This window comes from Phodopus roborovskii, unplaced genomic scaffold (genome assembly GCF_943737965.1).
Source record: "Phodopus roborovskii unplaced genomic scaffold, PHOROB, whole genome shotgun sequence".
Lineage (NCBI taxonomy): Eukaryota > Metazoa > Chordata > Mammalia > Rodentia > Cricetidae > Phodopus > Phodopus roborovskii.
The window spans coordinates 10,557,288-10,580,277 of record NW_026126645.1 but is presented as its reverse complement, the minus strand read 5'-3'; the positions used below and the strand labels follow the sequence as shown (position 1 = coordinate 10,580,277).

General features: G+C 53.4%; 1 protein-coding gene across 1 annotated transcript in view; it reads left to right on the top strand.

Annotated features, from left to right (window-relative positions):
- The window catches only part of Disp3 (dispatched RND transporter family member 3), a 30,081-nt gene extending 7,303 nt beyond the window's left edge, over positions 1 to 22,778 (top strand). Inside the window, exons 3-20 of the mRNA XM_051173695.1 lie at positions 3,003 to 3,139; positions 4,056 to 4,190; positions 4,580 to 4,740; positions 5,666 to 5,805; positions 6,269 to 6,417; positions 6,594 to 6,755; positions 7,945 to 8,106; positions 9,675 to 9,788; positions 10,519 to 10,655; positions 11,533 to 11,717; positions 13,328 to 13,458; positions 13,549 to 13,721; positions 14,513 to 14,639; positions 15,052 to 15,197; positions 19,620 to 19,779; positions 20,421 to 20,534; positions 21,027 to 21,193; positions 22,381 to 22,778. Of these exons, the coding sequence (XP_051029652.1) occupies positions 3,003 to 3,139; positions 4,056 to 4,190; positions 4,580 to 4,740; positions 5,666 to 5,805; positions 6,269 to 6,417; positions 6,594 to 6,755; positions 7,945 to 8,106; positions 9,675 to 9,788; positions 10,519 to 10,655; positions 11,533 to 11,717; positions 13,328 to 13,458; positions 13,549 to 13,721; positions 14,513 to 14,639; positions 15,052 to 15,197; positions 19,620 to 19,779; positions 20,421 to 20,534; positions 21,027 to 21,193; positions 22,381 to 22,743 (2,863 nt within the window). The 3' untranslated portion in view covers positions 22,744 to 22,778. The remainder of the gene's footprint in view (positions 1 to 3,002; positions 3,140 to 4,055; positions 4,191 to 4,579; positions 4,741 to 5,665; positions 5,806 to 6,268; positions 6,418 to 6,593; positions 6,756 to 7,944; positions 8,107 to 9,674; positions 9,789 to 10,518; positions 10,656 to 11,532; positions 11,718 to 13,327; positions 13,459 to 13,548; positions 13,722 to 14,512; positions 14,640 to 15,051; positions 15,198 to 19,619; positions 19,780 to 20,420; positions 20,535 to 21,026; positions 21,194 to 22,380) is intronic.
- Positions 22,779 to 22,990: the final 212 nt, after the last annotated feature.

Genomic DNA, 22,990 nt, shown 5'->3' with positions numbered 1-22,990 from the left:
GGAGATAGGAAAGTCTGCTGGACTTTGAATATGATTGACACCTTAAAACACTGCATCTTTGGACCCAGGAACATGGCATGTCTAATATCATTTTTCATTTTCTCTCTAAGCAGCTCCTATTTTCATGCGCCTATGACAATATAATTTTAAAATTTATTCGTAATTTAAAATTTAAATTCATAATTTCCTTTGTGTTCTATGACCCTGTTAAACTTAGGGGGTTCCGTTGGATTTCCCACACAGATAAGCATGTGTTTGTTATTCTGTTATTCTGAGGAAGACATAGCTACATCTTATTTTCCAATATAGACACATTTTATTTTTCTCTTTCTTGCCTGGTGGCACTGGCTAACACCATCAGAACCCAGTGCTGAATAGATGGAATGGGGATTTTTTTTTTCTTCTGGATCTATTATTTCTTATGCTTTCATTTTAATCTTATTTTTTCAGCCATAACTCTTAGCGGCCACTAGGATTTGTAGTGTACCTCCTTAAATATCGCAGAACACCTTTGAGATGGTACCATATCACACAGTCATCACTTTCTGTGCTTCCAGTGGCCTCTGCATTCTGTTTGTTATGAACCCCACACGGCCTAATTATTTTTAAGTGGCCAGTTTTCTTTTGTAGAGACAGATGGAAACGTTGCATTTCTTACTCATGACATTTCCATTTACAGCGCGTTTTACCCTCAGTGTGGATCCTCATTCCTGCACACTCTCATCCTCTCCCTTCTGCCTGAGGGGCCCCCTTAGCATCTTCAGTAGTGTGGGTGTACCAGAGGCAGTTTCAAGCTTGTGTATCTGACAGAGTTTTGATTTTTGCCTTTGTTTTTGAAATGCATTTTTGCTGGGTATAGAATTCTGGGTTCAGTTTCCCTGAGTGTCTGGAGGATGCTGCTCTGTTGTTTTCTGACTTTCATCATTTCTAACGAGAAATCTGCATTCTGTCTTCTCTTAGTTCTACAGTGTGTTACATATCTTCCCCCCTCTGTCAGTTTCTCTCTCTCTCTCTCTCTGTTTTGTGTTTTGAGACAGGGTATCTCTGTGGCTTTGGAGCCTTCCTGGAACTCGCTCTGTAGATCAGGCTGGCCTCAAACTCACAGAGATCTGCCTGTCTCTGCCTCCTGAGTGCTGGGATTAAAGGTGTGTGCCACCGCCGCCCATCTCAGTTTCTCTCTTGATGGGAGTGTCTGAGCGGTTCAGTTGTGATATATATCGTTATCCATTTAGTTGTTGGGTCTTTGGAACGCATGGTCCAAGCGGTTCACCGTTTTCATCAAGTTTGAGGAATTTCCCAGCAACTGGAGAATCTAGCGACCAATCTGTGAGGCTGTCTTGAGTATAGCAGTGATGTTGAGGCATCATCCTGGAAAACCCATGCCTACTTTATTTCTTATCCCAAAGGATCACGGTCCTCTGTGATCTGGAGTCCAGAGTCGCATCTCATGGGTTTTCTCATATTTTAAAAGTAGTTTTAGACTGATTTGTTTTTATTTTATGTGCATGCATATATGGTTTACCACGTGTGTGCTTTTGGATCCCCTGTCACTGGGGTTACAGATGGTTGTGAGCCACCATAAGGGTACAGGGAATCAAACCCAGGCCCTGAGTAAGATCACAAGTGCTCTTAACCACTCAGCCACCGCTCCAGCCCTTTTTTCTCCTATTTTTGTGGATGCGATGGTAAGGCCAGTGCAGATGTCAAGTCCTCGCTCCATCGCTGCTGGAAATGTCTCTCTTGCTGGATTTTAAAGCTGTTTGGGTGCCGGAGAGACTGCTCAGTGGTAAAGAGCATGTAGTACTTTTCCAGAGGACTCTGGTTCAGGTCTCAACATGTATGTCACTGACATGTCTCCTATGCAGGTTCAGGGGCCCTGATGTCTTCCTTAAGCCTCTGTGGGTACCTGCACATACATGACATACACACAAATAAAACAAAAATGAAATTTAAAAATACAGTCTTGGGGTGGCTGGGTGGGGTGTTGTACCTTTAATATCAGTACTCACGAGAAAGGGATTCAAGTCTAGCCTGGTATACCTAGCACCTTCTAGCCAGCCCGGGATTCATAGTGAGGCTCTGTCTTATGAAAATAAAAATAAGTAAATAAAATACCGTTTTGGGTTGGGGAGGTTGTCCAGCTGTGTTGCCTGAGTATGAGGACCCGAGTTCAGATCCCCAGAATCCACATGTATGCCAGGTGACTGTGGCAGCTCACCTGTAATTCTAAGGTTTGTGAAGTGAAGATGGATTCCCCAAGACGAGCTGGTTATCCTGACTAGTGGTGCCAAGGAGCTCAGGGTCCATTTGAAAATGAATATGGCAGAGAACCTTCAAGGAGGACTTTCTGTATCAACATCGGGCTTCCACACCCACACACATGCAAGTGTGCCTGCACACACGGGCCCACACAAACCGTGTACGCGCGTGCACGTGCACACACACACACACACACACACACACACACACACACGAGCGCGCGCACGTGCGCACGCTGCATCCACATCCGCCAGAGAGAAAGCGGTTTGATCATCCTGGTTGGCTTTCTTTGGGAAAATAACTTACAGTGAGCACACACTGAGCAGCAGTGTGAAACGGGATTATCCAGAACCGGTTTGATTGACTTTAGATTCTGCTGTGGACCGTTGAGAACGGAGATAACATAGCAGCTGATTGTCACGGATTATTATTTGTGTAGAATGGTAGCTCTCAACCTCAGCTGTACGTTGAATCACCTGGGAGACTTGGGCAGGTGTGTGTGTGTGTGTGTGTGTGTGTGTGTGTGTAACGAAAACCCACTTTATTCAGCTCCACCCAAGAAATTATGATTTAATTTGCTTGGCATCAGGCCTAGATATCAGGACTTTTAGAAGCTCAAGTAATTTTAATGAGCAGCCAAGGTAAAGAGCCACTGATGAAGGGCACAGCTCTGGCTCTCAAGTGTCCACAGTCACTTTCAATCCCTTCTTGTCTTCCCTTCCTCCACGGCCTCCCTCTCCCAGCAAAGTCCAGGTCCTCTATGGGGGGACAGACCTCTTTGACTATGAGGTGCGAAGGACCTTCAACAACGACATGCTCCTCGCCTTCATCAGCAGTAGCTGCATCGCTGCCCTTGTCTACATCCTCACCTCCTGCTCAGGTACGGTGTCCCAGGAGGCTCATGTGAGCCAGTGCCTTCTCTCCCTACAGCACGTGCCAGCCTGTTCAAGGGTACCGGGATAGCCTTGAATCCGGCCTGTCCGGGCTGGCTTGTCAGGGCTGGGTGGGATGGTGCTAGACACCGTAGCAAATCTGTGTAGGGACACCTGAGACATTTTTAGACGGTCATGGGTTGGTTATTCACGAGCCTACTCTATATGCCACATTAGCTGCACTTTTGTCCACAACTTACCTCCCCCCACCCCCTCACATGCACTAGCTGCCTCTAACTGCTGCATGTATACAGTAGGCGTGTACTCTTGCCCAAGTGAGCAGATAGAATAACTGGACGAGGCATGCAGCCTTCCATACAGCAAATATTATTGGGCGCTAGATATGTGCCCCGTGCTCTAACTCATCATGACCAAGAGGTGACCCCAGCATAGGTCCTGCACAGTGGAACCTCTGTAGCGGTCTTGCCGGTGAACCTGTAATGGTGTGGCCACACCCCCTTTGGGCGTGGCTTCAGGTGGACAGAAGCTTAAGGCATGACTTCTTTTTGCCACTTGAGGCCACGCCCAAAGGGGGTGTGGCCACCGTTACAGGTTTCCGGCAAGGCTGCTACAAGCCTCTAGTCCCCTCAGGTGGCACACATATAAAACACAATCCTCCCCTTGTTTATGAGATTGTCTGGAAGAGGCCCCATAGGCAACCCGACTTCAGATGGTTCCATCTGCCACACAGGCCTCCTGCCCGACCCCTTCTCTGGGAACGAAAGGCTTCCAATTCTGCAGATTGTCACTACACCAGGCTGGGAGCAGGCAGGGGGCCCAGGATGAGGGGCTGAGGTCAGGGTTACTGAAGGGGGCTGTGTTCTGTGAGGCCCCCCCTGACCCTTCCACCCCTCCCCTGCCCAGTCTTCCTGTCCTTCTTCGGCATCGCCAGCATCGGTATCAGCTGCCTGGTGGCACTGTTCCTCTACCACGTGGTCTTTGGCATCCAGTACCTGGGCATCCTCAATGGAGTGGCTGCCTTTGTGATCGTGGGCATTGGTGAGTTGTCCCCCAGCCACGGCAGGGGACTCCCACTTAACATCTCTGCCCCTTCCTTCCCCTCTTGGGAAGGTGTTCTGGGTGATGATGAGGGTGGTGGGAAGATAACTAAGCTTTGGAAGAGGGGTGTGTGCGTGGGGCCAGGAAGCATGATGGGTAGGGCTTGAACTCAGTGAGTGTGGCCAAGGAGTCTGGTAGGTGTGGCTTCAGACTTTGTGGGTGGACCTTGGGGACTGGGTGAGGCTAAAGAGTCTGGTGGGTGGGGCTCGAGCTCAGGATGGAGCCAGTCAGTCAGGCCTTGAGCTGAGCAGCCAGACTGTTCTGCACCCGGCCTCAGGCACGCTGAAATGGGACCTGAGCTGAGCCACCTCTGGGCCTCCATCCCGCAGGTGTGGATGATGTCTTTGTGTTCATCAACACCTACCGCCAGGCCACCCACCTGGAAGACCCCCAAGTGAGGATGATCCACACCATCCAGACGGCAGGCAAGGCCACCTTCTTCACCTCGCTGACCACTGCCGCTGCCTACGCAGCCAACGTCTTCTCCCAGGTGGGAAGCCTGCCCCGAAGTCCCTGCCCTGACTTCCCATCCATCCGCCCACACATGGCTGGCTCCTGACCCCAGCACCTTCATCTCAAGGCCTTGCTGTGACTCTGCCGTCTGTTGCTGTGACTAACCACCCATTCCAAAACCAACAAGTGGGTGGTTACACCAGTGCGGTCAGTTGCTGGTGCTGGTGAATAGGCTGCGGCCCTGGGCGAACGGGAGTTTCTGAAGCTCTTTACCATCCCATCTTTACAACCCAAGATGCAAGTATAGGCACCATCTCTGTTTTCCTAGCACAGAAACTGGCCCAGAAAGCTAAAGTGATTCTTATGGTCACACGGCTGGTAAATGGTGACCCCAATACAGCCTCCTCACCCCTGGCCTGAACTCTCTCTCCCTGCCACTTCATGCCCCGTTTTGATCTCTTGTACAGTCAGTCTGTCTGTCTCCCTCCCTCTCTCTTTTCTCTCCCCTCCTCTTCTCTCTCCCTCTCCCATCCTCACTTCCATGTTCCCGAGCGGGCTCTGTGCCAACGAGCACATCTTTGAGAGACCTCGGGACTGGGCCCCAGAGCTGACGTAAACCTCTCTGAGCCTCGGTTCCTCAGTGGATTATTCTAGGTCTCAGATGAGCCCATAGTCAGGTGGTTTCACAAACTTCAGGTCTGGCTGCTGATTGGTGAGAGTTTCCTCCAATCACTGCAGCCCTGGGCAGGTCCCTTGGGGTTTCTGGGGCTCCTGTCTCCTGCTTCTGTGGTTGGGTACCAACCTTCCCTTCCTCCTCCTCAACCTCTAGCCTGGTTTTGCGGGATGCTATCGGACACTTAAGCTGGGTGAGGTGCTGTCCCCAGCTGGCTGCAGGTAGCCCAGAGCCTCTGCCCTCAGCCACGCCTGACCATGGTCCTATCCCTCATGCCTCCTGGCTACAGATCCCAGCTGTGCATGACTTCGGCTTGTTCATGTCTCTCATTGTGACCTGCTGCTGGCTGGCTGTGCTGTTCACCATGCCTGCCGCCCTGGGCCTCTGGAGCCTCTACATGGCACCCCTGGAGAGCTCCTGCCAGAGCAGGTGAGCCGTTTGCACCCTTCACACCCTGAGCAGCCACAGCACCCTGCCCTCTCTCTCTCTCTGAACCCTCTGGGCCTCTTCTGTGTGCTCAGTCCTGGGCTAAGCAGGGACAGGGAAGGAACAGCTGTCGTCTAGTATCAGTTTGTGGTCCCCTGTGAACAGGAGGTGGGCACACCCCTGCACATCCTTAACCACCATTCCCCTGAAGGACCCAAGGGACCTGTGTCCTCTTACTGTGCCTTTTATGCAAATGAGGAACCTAACCTAGGGCTTAGGGTACCTGAGGAATGACAGCTGAGGGTAGATGGCACCAGAAGGAACTCAGCACTGGCTCATGTAGTCACCGGTGCCTTCCTGAGACGCAGGTGTAGCCGTGTGCAGTGTGGGCTTATGGGATTTCCTGGCCTGGCCCCGTCCTCTCTGGGTGACTCCTAGCCCCACACCTGTCCACTGCCCTCCACAGCTGCCACCAGAAGTGCAGCCGCAAGAGCTCCTTGCATTTCCCTGGGGACCTGTTTGCAGCTCCAGAGCGGGCTGGAGGCGGCCCTGCCCACGGCCCCCTACCCTACCTGGACGATGACATCCCCTTGCTGAATGTCGAGGATGAGCCAGGTGAGAGCTGACCGGGACTGGCCTCCACAGGAATGTTCAAAGATAGGCTGGTGCCAAGGGGGCCAGGCCAGATGGCCTGTGGGGACCCTCACCCAGCATGTGGGATTCTCCAGGGCAGGTGTGGGCCAGAGCAGGTTGAGGCTCAGACTTTGACTGGCTACCACTCTGCCTGGCAGTGTCCCTAGAGCTGGGAGACGTATCGCTGATATCTGTGCCCCGAGAGGGTCTGCAACCTGCCTCCGATGGGAACAGCAGGAGTCAGCTCCTTGCCCAGCTGCAAGAGCTGTTGCACCACTGGGTTTTATGGGCAGCTGTCAAGAGCCGCTGGGTGATTGTAGGTGAGCATGAACAACGCCCTTCCTGCCACCCTAGGATCCACCTCTACACTGGCATGAAGGTAGACACACCCCACCAAAAACAAACAAACAAACATACATACAACAACAACAATCTGCTATCAAGGAAGCCCGGGGTGTGAAATAGCATTCAGAGGCCTGGGTAGGGCCTCCTCTCTGCCGCCTCCTCTTCCCACATAGGCTGCATCTGGGCCTCCCCAGCCACAGTCACAGCTGTGTGCCAGGCAAGAAAGCAGAGTCCTCGTGGTTGGCCCTGGAATAGGCCAGCCTGGCTGAGTTGGGCCCCTGGTTCTGCCCTTTGTGACCTTGGCTGTGGCAGCCAGTCTAACTCTCGGGTTCCTGTTCTGAAAACAAGGGTGGTAACAGGGCCTAGGGTCTAGGGTGCAGCTCAGTGGCAGAATGCATGCTCCAGGCTTGGATTCTGTCTTAGGCGTTTAGTAAAATAACTCTAAGAGTGTGATGAGTTTACAAAGATCTTAGCCTGGCACAGGCGGATGTGCCGACTGCTCAGTATGCATGAGGAGCCATGGCCATCTTCAGTGGCTCATCAGAGCTGCTGCAGTCAAGCAGAAGTACCAGGACTTCGGGGACTGTCAGAGGCTCCAAGACACTAGCTAGCTATCTTAGTTAGGGTTTCTAGTGCTGTGAAGAGACACCATGACAGCGGCAACTCTTATAAAGCAACGCATTTCATTGGGGTGGCTTACAGTTTCAGAGGTTTGGTCCGCTGTCGACGTGGTAGGACATGGCAGCGTAGAGGCAGACCGTGCTGGGGAAGGAGCTTTTGAGAGTTACATCTTAATCTGTGGGCAGCAGGAAGTGAACTGTGTCTACACTGAGTGTAGCTTGAGCATAGGAGACCTCAAAGCCTGCCCTGCAAAGTGACACACTTCCTCCAACAAGGCCACACCTACTCCAACACCACCACACCTCCTAACAGTGCCTGTGAGATTATGGGGCCAGTCACATTCAGACCGCCACACGAGTCCTTGTGGAGGAGTGTCAGCTTGTAGCTTACAGCCAGGCCCCAGCAACTCTGCTGTCCCTGCCTCCCGTGGGGCTATCCCTCCCCCCCACTCGCTCTCTCCTCACTGACAGTGATCCTGCCGGGGCGGGGTGCCAGCCTCGGATCTTTCGAGGGGCACCATCTCCTACCAGATCTTACTCACAGGGCTCTTCGCCTCCATCCTCATCCTGTCCCTGGTGTTCGCCAGCCGGCTACGCCCTGCCAGCCGGGCCCCACTGCTCTTCCGGCCTGACACCAACATCCAGGTGCTGCTGGACCTCAAGTACAACCTGAGTGCCGAGGGCATATCCTGCATCACCTGCTCAGGTGAGGAGGATCCCCGCTGGCTGGGCCCATTTCCTGTGGTGTCTGAGCCCACTGGTGGCCTGAGTGATGAGATACTGCAGAGATGCACTGAGCAGGAGGGACAGACATCCTGGGTGTCCACATTACCGAGTCAGGGACACGCCATCACAATAGCAGAGGGAACCTTTGTGGGGGAAAGAGAAGGTGCTTTGTGGGCATGAATATCCTGGAAGGCTGCCCGAAGGAGGTGTCTAAGCAGATACTTAAAGAGTAAGCGTCATCAAGCTAATAGAGCTGGGGAGGGAAGGGACAGGTTAGGACAGAGGAGAGGAAGGTCAGTCAGGCCAGGTGGGCAGGGGCAAGGAAGGCTCCGGGCTGAGGCTGTACGAGGAAGGGCTTAACCAAGTCTGGGAGGGGCGGCTGCAGGAGCCGGGACTGGTCTGTCTGAGGGGGATTGGGTTGGAGGGTAAGGTGGAGGTGGGCAGGAGGCTGGCACCATCTGGGAGGAGCTAACTTAGGAGTCACTGTCTTAGGAGTGGCTTGATACCTGTAGGATGATGACACACACACAGCAGGTACTGAGATAACCCAGTTGGGGAGGAGCCGCTTCCATGGTATCTGACCCTTACTTAGGGCGGCGAGACCGAGACCAGGGTGGGGTAAAGGTGGGCAAGTGTCGAACCACTCTGGTCAGGTAGGCAGAAGCAAAGTGAGAGAATGCTTAGCTGAGCTAGCTGAGTGCCTGCAGCTGGGAGAGGAGCCCGGCCGCCACCGCTGTAATCTGTAATTGCCTTCACCTAATTAGGGCGCTGTTCCCATTAACCCAGCTTCCCCCTTGGTCGTGGCATGAGCTGAATGCATGATAGCAGCCTGGAGTAGACAGGTGCCCGGAGCCTTGCAACTCAGTCAGCCCCAGCGCAGCCCCCAGGTGTCCACTAGGGCTCAGAGCTGCGCTGTATCTTCACAGCACACATTCCCCGCCACCCCCACTTTCCAGCTGTGCAGACACCAGAGCAGCCATCTGAAGGAGGGCCACCTCATACCTGCAACCGCTCTGAACCCCTTCCTAGGGGGCCTTTGGTGTGGCAGCAGAGAGGACTATAGATTTACAAAGGGCAGCCTCCTCTCCCAGACTCCCCTCACTTCCTGTGCAGTCCCTGATCGCCCCCCAAAAAAATTACGGCTTTCTTCCTTTCTGATGAGGTTAATAACCCTGACCTCGGGGTGGCTGTGCGGGCAGCTATTTTAGTGTGTGAGGTTTCTCTCAGTTAAACAAACACTTTGTCTGTAGTGCTATGACAAAGCAGGGCACTGTCCATCCATACCCCCACCTGATAATTGGGGAAGTGAGGCGTGGGGGGGGGGGGTACTAGCATGTGTGGGCATCGCCAGCATGACTTCCTCCAGATGGGAACATAATGGACATTTGATGTTTTCCTTGGTTCTGTTGAGTCTCCTTCGAACCATTGATAGCCACTCCCCCCCCCAGCCTCTGGGTGCTTGCAGATGCTACCTTGCCCACCTTGTCCTCCAGGAGTGACTAGAGGGACTCCCATGTCCCTGACTCAGTGTGTGTATGGGGGGGTCAGGTCTGTTCCAGGAGAAACCCCACAGCCTGCAGAGCAATGTCAGGACATCCCTGGAGAAGAAGAAGCGAGGTTCTGGGGCTTCCTGGGCCAGCCGGCCTGAGGCCACTGCGCAGGGTGAGTAGGGCGAGGTCCATAGATGCAGCCCGGTGCTCCCATGCCTGACCCCACATGGAGAGCAGATCACATCTAGAGCTGATGTTCCCATGGGAACAAGAACCCGTGTCCTTGGGTCATTTAAGGGACAGCATATAGAAAATTCAGGTCCTCACCCACCATCTCAACAGCCCTCAGAACTCAAGGAGAACTCAGTTTCTTCTGCCAACTGCAGCCTTCATGAGCCTGCCCTGGTCACCAAAGCCATCCTGAGAGTCAGTATAGGGGTGTCCTGAGCCTTGACTCATCTCTCCTGGGGTCTCCAGAGGGAGTGCTGGGACAAGGGGAAGTAACCCTAGTGAACAATTATGTTTGTCCCTGTCACCCCATGGTACCGTCATGAGCTATTTCTACCATTGTCATTACAGACCTAGCCCCATCTTTCATACTGTGTCCACTGAGGGTACCTCTAGCCTACATCACTGCTGGCATATCCCACCATCGCTGGAGTGACTCTATCTGTGACTGCTACCACCTGCCACCATCACTGTCACTAACCTGTCCCATGATCATCAACACCCCCCACCATCATTCCCATGGACCCTTTCTAGTTGAAAGGGTCAATCAGCGTCAACGCTTGAGGATGAGCCCAAGATCCTAGCTCAGCTCCTCAACCGACAGAGCTTTTTGTCCTATCCTGTAGCTGCTAAGGTCACTGTCCACTCCTCTTCCATCCCTTGCTTATTCTTAGAGTCCATGAGCACCGTGTACATCTCCAAAGTGAAGAGCAAAGGCCGTCCAGCTGTCTACAGGCTTTCCCTCAATGCCAGCATACCAGCCCCCTGGCAAGCCGTGTCCCCTGGAGATGGAGAGGTGCCATCCTTCCAGGTGAGCCTCGGCTGTCATGAAGTTAGGCACTGAGGAGGAGAGGTCATCAGTGCCATACTGGTGGATGCTAGCCATGTAGCCAGGGAACAGGGCTCTTGAGGATGGAAGTGCTCCAGGCACATGAGGACCAGCCCGTAGCAGTCAGTCAGCTATGTCAGTGCCTACATCCGGGCAGACTTGGGTTTGAGTCCTAACTCTGGCACGTGTAACTTGCATGTGGCTGGGCAGGTGATTCCGCCTCTCTGAGCCTCTGTCTCCTCGTCTATGAAATGGGGACATAAAAGGCATGGGTGGATGTACAGGGAACTAGAGTTGTGTACCATCTGACGTGTGGAATGTAGTAACTGTCCACACTGGCAGACCATAGTTCATCCTATAACAAAGAGGTTGCCCAGAAGACAGACTCCCAGGACCAGCCCAGATTCAGTGTCCCCTCAAACAGGATCAGTCATATTCCTTTAGCCTCTCTAACCTTCCAGATGCCTGGCACAGAGGAACCTACCTGGTCAGATTTGTCCTTCCCACCGCAAATGCCACCCCTCCCCCCCACAGCCCTGCTTGACCTCCATTCTCGGGGTGCCCATCCCCACTGCCAACTCCATGAGGGCAGGGCCTCGCCCATCCTGCCCAGACTCAGTCCTTAGATCCAGGCACAGAACCTGTCCCAAGGAGACACCCACTATCCTAGTTTCTTTCTCTTGCTGTGATGAAATACCCCGATACAAAGCAACTTAGGGGAGGAAGGGGTTTATTACAGCTCTGGTTACAGGGCAGGGTGGGAGACAGGCTGAGGAGGGAGGGGACAGACCTTGAGGCCGGGCAGGCCGAGGCAGCCTCCCCGAGTCACGTGTCTTGTCTCTGTCAACCCACTGCTTAGGTGTATAGAGCGCCTTTTGGTGACTTCACCAAGAAGCTGACCGCTTGTATGTCTACAGTAGGGCTGCTCCAGGCGGCGAGCCCCTCCCGCAAGTGGATGGTGACGGCCTTGGCCTGTGATGCCAAGCGGGGCTGGAAGTTTGACTTCAGCTTTTACGTGGCCACCAAGGAGCAACAGCATACCCGGTAAGGGCCACACATAAGAACCACGAACAAGGGCCACGGGGAGGCCTGTGTACACCACCCAGGCCACTGCTTCACCTCGCGTCTCCCTCTCTCTCTAGGAGTGGGGACATTAGCAAAGGTCACTGGCTCACAATCCCCCCCACCCCAGTCTGCCCTCTTCCTGTCACCATGCCATCTCTTGGACCCACCCCAGGACCTTGGCATTCACCACCCCCTGTACCCAGAACATCCTGAGCTTTACTCCCCCAGATTCAAGTTTCCAGCCTAATGCCACCTCCTGGGGAAGGCTGTCCTGTACAGACCTCCTGCCCCATCCAACATCGCCCCCACTCAGACCTGCATCCAGCACCTGCTGCTGTTCCTGTCCCGGCCGCCACCTACAGTCACATTGGTCCAGCACGTGGCCTGTCGAGCCCCAGGAATGTGCCCTTCAGTGCACTCTGAGAGATTGTTCTGGTTTCGTCCCACATGCATTTTGTGTGGTGTCTGGCTTATGACAGGCACTCAGTAGGAGTCTGCTAGCTGGATCCGTGTGTGACACACTTCCTGTCCAAGGCTCTCACCCACTTGTAATAAGCTGCAGGTACCCTGTGTCCTCTCCTTCATTGTTGGGGAATGGCATAGATTGTATCTGTTGCAGCTTCTACTTTACACTCAGTCTGCATGCAGCAGATGCCTAATTGGTGATGAATGAGAGCTACTTTCTCCACCTCATGGGGTCCCAAGCCCCCAGGGCAGTCTTGTCCCAGGCTTTTATACCCTTGTGTTTGAACACAGCCTCACTTATCAGGTAAGGCTGTCTTGGCACAAGTATCCATCCATTGTTTTTAACAAACACGGAAGGTAGGCTGTGTGCCATCACGCTAGGGTCCGGATGGGGTAGGAAGTACCTTTCTGGGAGACGGCAGCTACCAAGTGGCAGCAGCGTCCTGGCAGGCTAGCATTCCTGCTCCCATTCCGGAAGGGCGTCTCAATGCCAGGCCTGCACTAAGCGTGCTACCTGGGGACCGCAGTCTGACAGGGAACTGGCTTCGGGGCGTTCAGCTCCCCCATCCCCACAGATGGAGTAGAGTCAGGAGGCAGCGGGTGTTGATGTGGCTCTAGCTGGGTCCTTTCCACTTAAACATCCTTGACTCAGGGTGGACTGTCCACTCCTGAGCAGCCAGGACTGGACTTGCTCTAGATGTCCAACCATGGCCTGGAGCCTGGCAGCTCCCTGGATGAATGTTCTAGAAGAAACTAGAAGCCAGTGACAAACTCAAGGCTCCTTGACTCCTCAGGTTTCCACGGGTCAGTAGTCTGCTGAGGCGAGACACTAAGGCTGGCCCTAGGCCCTTCCTGAACTCTGGACACTTGTGCTCACTCTCCTCGGGTCAGTGTGGGAGACAGAGCCAGGGGAAGAGCCTTGATCAGGGCCAGAGTGCTCTTGTCAGAGGCAGTGTCAAAGCAAGTCACCAGATCCCAGCCCTGGGCATCCTGTGGCCCTGTTCCGGGGGAGCCCAGCTTGGTCCCCCCCACCCCTGCTGGCCTCTGAAGTGGCCTTGGCTCACCTCACGTCCTTTGCGTTTTCTTGGCCTTCTCGACTCAGCCTGGCCTCCCTGCCTCCACAGGAAGCTCTACTTCGCCCAGTCTCACAGGCCCCCCTTCCACGGGCGCCTGTGTGTGGCGCCACCTGGGTGTTTGCTCAGCTCCAGCCCCGACGGGCCCACCAAAGGCTTCTTCTACGTGCCTAGTGACAAAGGTACTCGTGGGGCCACAGCCCTGGGGAGACGGAGGGGCCCTCAGAAGCCTGGGGCCTACCCTCAGTGTTGTTTCTGACTTCCTCCTGCAGTACCCAAGGCCCGCATCTCTGCCACCTTCGGCTTCAACCCTTGTGTGAACACAGGCTGTGGGAAGCCGGCAGTGAGGCCACTGGTAGACACCGGGGCCATGGTCTTCGTGGTCTTTGGTATCATTGGCATCAACCGCACCCAGCAGATGGACAACCACGTTATCGGGGACCCGGTATGAGCCCTTTGGGAAGCCATAGAAGGGTCCAGCTGCAAGAGCAACCTTGAAAAGTGGCACCTGTGCATGGCCTGCCAGTCCAGTCCTTCACACACACACACTCATGACACCTACAAAGCTCTTCCAGCCCACACAGGACCTCCCCAGGCCCTGAGGAGGCACTGTTCCCCTGGAGGGCCAAGCAGGACTGACTGAGAATTACTCAGGAATATGGGTACATCTGGGGACCCACACTGGCTGGCTGTCTCCGTTAGCGGCTGGAACAGAGCCGAGAGGAGTCATGTGTGAAACCTGTCCTCCTCTGGGGTGGGTTCTGTGACCATGTGTGGTTCAAAGGCTGAAGGCCTGGCAGGTGTACTTACAATGACTCTAGTTAGGGGTGGACACAGGCGTGGCAGGCACAACCTCTTCAGTCACAAAAGGAAGAAGATGAACTCTGTCTTCCCAGCCCAGGTAGTTAGTGTCCACGCTGAGAGCAGAGGCGGGAGCCTGAGGAGGGAGGGGACAGGCGAGCACCCAAGGTAGAGCTGGCTGGAAGCAAGGGAGAAAAGCATAAAGTCCAGATGAGAGAAATCACAGAGGCGAGAGCAGGGGCTGCAGGGTGAGCCATTACTGGAGCAGAAGTGCCCAAGTGTCTGAGAAAGGAGAACAATGGGTATCTGCATGCTGTGGTGGTAGCACAGCTAACGGGAGATGCCCAAGGGTCTGACCCCGAGGCGGGGAAGGGGAGCCTGGGACCAAGTCCGCAACTCACTGAGTGCCCGGGCCGGTGTGTCTCCTTGGGAAAGGGCAGCGTCATCTATGACAGCAGCTTCGACCTCTTCAAAGAAATCGGACACCTGTGTCGCCTCTGCAAAGCCATCGCGGGAAACTCGGAGCTGGTGAAACCTGGCGGGGCCCAGTGCTTGCCCTCAGGTATGCGTGGTCGTGGCTGGGGAAGCTGTGTGGCCATGGCTCACATGATAATGCATGCCCAGTGTTTGGATGTCTGTGCTCACAGCTCTGCACATTTCCCAGATATGCGTAGGCTTGCAAGTGAGTAGGAATACACAAGCGTGTGCTAGTGTGATGCGGAGGTACGCCTCAAGGGGGAGCTCCTCCAAAATTGAGAGCAAGGCCTGTCCCTGGTCCAAAGACTACCTGGCTGAGGAGACCCAGGATGCTACCCTCCACCTCAGTGGCAATTATGGGCTGTAGGTCTCTCAATGACACTGCCCGATGTTTGCAAACACATTGGAAGCTTGAGAGGCGGGTGAGTGTGTGCACCTGGGTGCGATGTGTAGGACTGACCACTCTTCCTGCCGCAACTTCCTCTTGCTTCCTACAGGGTACAGCATCTCCTCCTTCCTGCAGATGTTGCACCCCGAGTGCAAGGAGCTGCCTGAGCCCAACCTGCTGCCAGGGCAGCTATCCCACGGGGCAGTGGGTGTCAAGGAGGGTCGTGTGCAGTGGATCTCTATGGCCTTTGAGTCGGTGAGCCTGGGGGCACTGCTTGTCTTGAATGTATGTCCCCTCCACTCCTGTCCCTCAACCCAGACCAGAGAAATATATCCAGACTTTGGCCTGAGGTACCTCGATCGCAGTTGTCAGTGACAAGCACTACCCCATCTGACTACACAGCTTTGTCCTTCCCACCACATAGATTAACAACCTACAGGAGGAAAGGGCCAGGAGATGCCCTGTGCCATCCTTGCGTTCCCTAGGCTCTGCCAAGGAAAGGACGGGAATGAGTGTACACATACATGCACAGAGTCATATCACCTGGCCTGGCCTCCCTGAGACCTGGCTCGTGAGTCTCTCAGGCTCGACATGGCACCCTGCTGCCTCCATGGGGAGACCAGGGTCCCAGCCTCTACCTGATCCTGGTGTGAATGACACTATGGATCGGCTCTCCGATTCCCTCTGTCCTCTAATTCTCTACCTATGAAGCAGGGTTTAAAAACCCTTCCCTAACTGGGCCTTTAATCCCAGCACTCGGGAGGCAGAGGCAGTCGGATCTCTGAATTCAAGGCCAGCCTTATCTACAGAGAGAGTTTCAGGGCAGACAGGGCTACACAGAGAAACCCTATCTGGGCAGGACACACACACACACACACACACACACACACACACACACACACAGACACACACACACACGAGACACACCTTCCCCTGCCCATTTACGGAGACACAGCCCCTTGGAGACAGAGACCAGGTGGCCGGTGGGAGGAAGTGCCTGGTCTCCAGACCCCCCCCCCCGAGGTCAGGGTTGCCTGTAGTATAAACCACAAAGCCACTGGTCTGAATCAGGGGGACTGGAGACCCAGAACCTGGTGAGTGGAATCCCAGGCTGAATTAAAGCTCCAGACAAGCTTGTCCTCCTCCTGGTAATCCTCCTTTTTTGTGAAAGATGCTATAAAACTTAGTGTCTGAATTAGTTGGCTCTTTGTTGCTGATCCCCCTCCCCCACTGAAAAATAAGAAAAGAAAGGGAAACTTATCAAAGAAAAGATTTATTTTGGCTCAGGGTTTCAGAGAGTTCAGTTCATCGTACTGAGGAAGACGGAGAACTTCCGGTAGGGCCAGGAAACAGCAATGTAGTGAGAGGGGGTGTTCCACTGGCTGTCCCTGGGAGCACCTGGGCTCCCAGCCTGTAGGGGGCGCCACCCACATCCAAGGTGAGTCTTTAGAAACCTGCGTGTTTTCCTCGCTATCTCCCGGGCATTTCTAAATATCATGGCATTAACAATAAAGATAATGTGTTACTAGTCCAGCCCTTGTCAACTTGACACCTAAATGTCTCAATCGAAGCTCTGGCCCTCCTGCCCTGGTCCTCTCTAAGGCTCATGTCCATCTCACAGTGAGAAAAAATGGACTCTTAACAGTACTGAAGTTTTTCAAAAGTCTTGATCTCAGTCTCCTCTGAGACTCAAGGCGAGCTCTCAGCTGTGAGCAGTAGTACATGGGCCCCCTTGGATCGTGGCTTCGATAGTCTCTAAGTGCCCAGGCAGCTGAACTCAGAAAAACACTGTGTTTACCAAGGAAAATCTTTCAAATGACTTGTCATTTTTATGCACTGCAGTCTAATTCCTGAGATGTGCTTAAGGCCTTTCCTAGTGTCCTAGTTCAAAATGTTTGGGTTTTCCTTAATAGTGCTAATCTATGCAACAATCCATCTCCCACAGCTTTCAACGTGCTCCCTTTGTGAGTAGACTCTATGCTTTTCAAGCCCTTCTACTCTGTTTTTGTGTTTGAATGCTCATTTGTACTGTAAATCTGGCTAAAAGTGGACAGCATTAATTATGCCACAGCCTCACTGTTATGCTGTCTTGAAACTTCCTTGGCCAAATTAATTAATCTGTCACCTTTAAATGTGTCCTCTCACAATGTTTTGAGACTGTCTTAACACCCTTCTAGTTGCTGTTTGTCTTAGTTAGGGTTTCAATTGCTGTGATGAAACACCATGACCAAAAGCAAGTTGGGGAGGAGAGGGTTAATTTGGCTCACACTTCCAGATCCTTGTCCATCATTGGAGGACATCAGGACAGGAACTCAAGCAGGGCTGGGACCTGGAGGCAGAAGCTGATGCAGAGGCCATGGATGGGAGCCACTCACTGGCTTTCTCCCCATGGCTTGCTCAACCTGCTTTCTTATAGAGGCCAGAACTACCTGCCCAGAGATAGCTTCACCTACAGTGGGCTGGATCCTCCCCCATTAATCACTACAGGCTCACCTACAGCCCAGTCTTACAGAGGCATTCCCTCTCTTAGATGACTCTAGCTTGTGTCAAGCTGACATAAGACTATCCAGCACAGTGTGATAAAATACCTGACAAAAGCAACTCAGGGGATACAGGGTGTATTTTAGCTCCCAGTTCCAAGTCACAATCCTTCATAATAAGTCATGGTGACAGGAGCTTGAGACTTCTGGTCACACCACATTTATAGTCAGGCAGCAAAAGGTAATGAAGGCATGCATGTGTGAGCTCAGCTCTACACTTTTAAAATCATTATTATTATTAGTGTATGAGTGTTTGCCTGCTTGTATGTCTGTATACCACATGTATTATTCAGTGCCCAAAGAGGCCAGAAGAGGGCATGCGATGTCCTGGAACTGAAGTTACAGATGGTTGTGAACAAGTATATGATTGCTGGGAATCAAACCCAGCTCTTCTACAAGAACAGCCCTTGATTAGCCATTGAGCAATCTGTCCAGTCCCTCAGCTCTGCAGTCTTATACACTTCACGCTTCCCTACTCAGATAATGAATGGTGCCACCGTCAGTGAGTAGTAGGCCTTGTCTCAATTACTGTAACCAAGGTAATCCCTGCTCCCCAGACATGCCCTTAGGTCTACCTGACCTAAACAGCTCCTCATTGAGAGTTTCTTCTCAGGTCATTGTACATTTTTCAAACTGACAATTAAAATTATCCACAACAGGGACATAGACAAGATGTACACAGTGTTTTTTGCTAGATTATAACCTGAGTGATCTCTAGTCTAATTCTTGCTCCCCTTTGAAACTTCAAGCACACAAGCATTACTGTCCAGATTCCTGTAGGAATTCTAGTCTTCCAAACTCCCACCAGAATGGCCCAGTAAGTTCTGGTTAGAGCAGTCTAGAGTTTTTCTAGCTCATAGGGCCAAACTTCCAAATTCCTCCTACAAACCTCTAGGAGTGTAAGGACCTGATCATGTCAGGCTCAGTTACAGCAGCAACCCCACTCCTGATACCGATTTTCTGTATTGTTGGTATTCTATTACTATGACCTAAATACCTGACTGGGATTAGGGGGAGGAGGTTAGTCCATCATGGCTAAGACTACAGTTTCCCTCCCTCCACTCCTCCTGATCCCTCTCTGCACCTCTCATCTACCCACCCCCATCCACTCCTCATCCATCTCCATTCAGAAAGGGGCAGAGCTCCCATGACATTAAACATAATTAAAGGTATCACACACCTTTAATCCTAGCACTTGGAAGGCAGAGGCAAGTAGATTTCTGTGAGTTCTGGGCCAGCATGATTCATATCGGGAATTCCTAACCTGCTAGGGCCTCATGGTGAGACCCTGTCTCAAAAGAGAGAAAAATGTCACTATTGTATTATCATTGGTACCATCCATTAATCACAAAGTCCCTGCCCTTCCTCCCAGCCCTTGGCAACCCCCACTATCTGTGTCCATGTTTAACTACACTAAATATGTCATATAAATGGAATCGCAGATTTGTCCTTTTCGTGAGCAACATGTCCTTCAAGATCTGCCCACATTATAGCATACAGTGGAACCGCCTTCCTTTTATAAGTGGCTGATACCACAGCCACCTTGAAACTGGAGATGCCCTTGATCATCTCAACCACCCAGCAGGGCATCCCCTTCCAAAATGAACCTCAGCAGCGCTCACTCACATGCATACATTCGTGTACACACGCGTGTGCGTACACACGCACACACCACATCTGTGTATAGACACGCTGAGGCTAGATCATAGCAGGAACAGAACTGGGTCAGTAAGAAACACAGAAGAAAGTCCTAGGTCACATTTAGGGCTGTGCACTATGAACTAGCAGGCTGCCCGAGGCCGTGAGCTTGTGCAATCAGCCAAGAGGCAAGCATCTGCCCACACGTGCTGAGAACTCAGAAGAGACACATCATGAACAAAAAGACAGTTTCTCAGAGGAGATGGGCCCTAGCCAGTCTTAGGGTCATGTGGAGGGGCTTCCTGGATAGGCAGAGGGTGGCACGAGGAAGCATGGAAGATTCTAAGGGTGTTGTGTTGGTCCAGAGCTAGTGGCAGTGTGTGGGGGATGGCTCAGCACCCACATCCTCACAGGACACCCTCCACCAGTGGCCACAGAGTAGCTGTCCCTAGGAAATGCAAGCAGACAAACTGGTCTCACCAGCCCATGTCCCCTGCAGACCACGTACAAGGGCAAGTCCTCCTTCCAGACCTACTCGGACTACCTGCGATGGGAGAGCTTTCTAAGGCAGCAGCTGCAGACCTTCCCCGAGGGCTCGGCCCTTCGCCGGGGCTTCCAGACCTGCGAGCACTGGAAGCAAATCTTCATGGAGATCATAGGTGGGTGTGAGTCCAACCCTCCTGGGTTGCCCAGGCTGAGTGGTGGGTAGCCACACAGGCAGCTACCCACACTGAGGGCACGGTGCAGTCTACGCCACTCTTCTGCGATTCCTCAGTCCTGGCTCAGAACCGGGGAAAGTGGCACTGCTGCCAGGCTACTGATGAGAGGCCAGAGTGTGGGTCCTCTCACGCTGGTGGCATCTGGCCATGTGTGATCTTCAATTTGGCCACATGGAAAGTAACATTCGGGCCAGTGAGAAGGCTCGGCAGATAAAAGCACTTGCGGTGCAAGCCTGATGATCTGAGTCAATCCCTGAATCCCACGGCGGGAGGAGAGAACTGATTCCATTAAGTCCTCCGACTTTGACGCGTGGTCTGGGTCACGTGGGTGCCAGCACACACGTGCAACAAATAATTTTAAAAGTAGGTCATGGCCCTTCCCAGGAGCCACCCCTCTCTGGAGGCCTGTCTAACTCCTTAAACTCCGAATAAAATTGACCTGTGGGCAGACCTTGCTGCTTCGAGAGAGGCTCGGGGTGGCAAAGCTGGCTGTACAACATCTGGAACCTCTGTTCTGGGGTCAAGGGGACCTACACTCTTTACCCTGCAGCCCCTGAGTCCCCTTCCCTCCTACCTTGCAGGGGTACAGAGCGCCCTGTATGGCCTGGTCCTCTCGCTGCTCATCTGCGTGGCCGCGGTGGCTGTGTTTACCACCCATGTCCTCCTTCTGCTGCCTGTGCTCCTGAGCATCCTGGGTAAGTGTGCCAAGGGTGATGTGCACTCTGGGTGAAACCAGCCAGGGCATGTGGCAGGTGACAACAGGCAGGCCTGGGGTGTGGTTGATGGAACAGTGGGCCAGGCTGGTGGAAATGGGACCAGGGAGGGCCCTTGTGGACCTCAAGGCAGCAAGTTCCTCTTAGCCTCTGGCCACCCAGTCCTAGCAAAGGCCATGTTGCCATTCTTGCCCCTACAAAAAAAAAAAAAAAAAAAAAAAAAAAAGGACCCTCAGCTTGGCATTTGTTACAGTGACACACAGAAACTACATGTCTGTGCTCCCTGAGTGGAGCCAAGTATTTCTGTGGCGTTGTTTGAGTGAGTGACAGGTTGCTGTACCTACCTTCTCCTTTCCCTTCTCTCTGGCATTGACCATCATCCCTCTTGACTCTAGATGTCCCTCTGCCCAGGGACCCTCTAGGACCACGTCCATAGGGAAGGATCTGAGTATACCTTTGCTTTCCGTCTTACAGGCATCGTCTGCCTCGTGGTAACCATCATGTATTGGAGTGGCTGGGAGATGGGTGCCGTGGAGGCTATCTCCCTGTCCATCCTGGTTGGCTCCTCTGTGGATTACTGTGTCCATCTGGTAGAAGGCTACCTCCTGGCTGGGGAGAACCTACCTCCACACCAGGCTGAGGTAAGCAGTCCTGTGTCTACCTGATGGCTGATCCAGCTCCGCCCCTGGGGCAATGGGAGGGCCCATAAGGACAGATAAACATCCCATATCCACCCTAAGCAAGCTGTGTCCTCGGAGCTGTTCCCAAGACTGCAGTGTCTCAGTCCACAGCCCTGGGTGCATGGAGTGTCTTCCCAGCCGTGGGAGCACAGCCCTGCAGCCCTCTGATGATGTAGTGACGGCCAAAGCTTGACGGGACCTGAAGGAAGGGATTCGGGTGGAGTTGTTCTCGTTAAACATCTGCAGCTGTGATAAAATACCCCTGACGAAGACCAGCTTAGGGGAAGAAAGGTCTGGCTTATAGTTCATAGTCCACCATTATGGACGATTAAGGGCAAAAACTTCAGACACCTTGTCATTTACTTCTTGGTCTAGGGCAGAGAAAAATTGAATGCTTGCCCTCTGACCCCTTGCCCTCTGACCCTCTGGCCTTCTGACCCCCTTGCCCTCTGGCCCTCTGACCCCCTTGCCCTCTGACCTCCTTGCCCTCTGACCCTCTGACCCCCTGGCCCTCTGACCCTCTGATCCTCTGACCCCCTGGCCCTCTGACCCTCTGACCCCCTGGCCCTCTGATCCTCTGACCCTCTGACCCCCTGGCCCTCTGACCCTCTGGCCATTTGCTCTCTTGCTATCTTGCTCTCTTACTTGTACTTACTTTACTGAGCCACTGTCACACACACAGTTCAGGGCCTCCCCTGCCTGGGGAACGGTGCCGCCCATGCTAGGCTGTGTCTTCCCACATCTGTTAACCACCCCCAACAACCCAACCGGTGTAGACAGTGCCTTACTGAGACTTTCTCCAAGGTGATTCTAGGTGTGTCAACTGTCCTGGCTTTGATGTGAAGACAGTGACAAAAAGGTGGCAACATTAAGTCAGCTACACTTCTCATCGCTTTTGGGTTAAAAGAGTGGAATAACCCCGTCAGAGCTCCCGTTTTTAAGGACCCACCATGCATACCCTCCTGTCCTATCCTAATAGCATGCCTGCACCCTGTGGCGTCCATCGCTGTCCCGCTTATGGGTGGGAGCCAGTCTCGGGCAGACAGCCTGGGGCAGCAGTATCTGCTCACCTACTCCAAAGTCAACCCCCAGGCCCGTTGTCCGCAGTGGGTGCTCAACCCCAGCTCCCTCTCTCTGCTCTGCCTCAGGACGCCCGCTCTCAGCGCCAGTGGAGGACTTTGGAGGCCGTTCGGCATGTGGGCGTGGCCATCGTGTCCAGTGCCCTCACCACCGTCATTGCTACCGTCCCGCTCTTCTTTTGCATTATCGCCCCATTTGCCAAGTTCGGGAAGATCGTGGCGCTCAACACGGGCGTGTCCATCCTCTACACGCTCACCGTCAGCACTGCCCTGCTGGGCATCATGGCCCCCGGCTCCTTCACCCGGACCAGAACTTCCTTCCTCAAGGCTCTGGGTGCCGTGCTGCTGGCAGGAGCCTTAGGGCTGGGTGCCTGTCTTGTGCTCCTGCGTAGTGGCTACAAGATCCCCCTGCCCAGTGGCACTACGCTATAGCCCTTTGTTTGGGTCCTGACTGAGGCATCTCATCCTGCAGCCAAGGACCAGGGGACCTGAGACTCTGGGGCTCTTTGTTTTCTGTCCCAGTTCCAACTAGTTCTGCTCGCAGGCCTCGTGGAACTGGGACCCAGAGCTGTGTGGGCCACGCCACCTCCATCACAGCTCAGACTGGGAGTGAAGTCTGATAGCCCCACACTATCTGGGCGGCAGCCCCGACTGCGGTCCTCCTGGCCATGGAGGACAC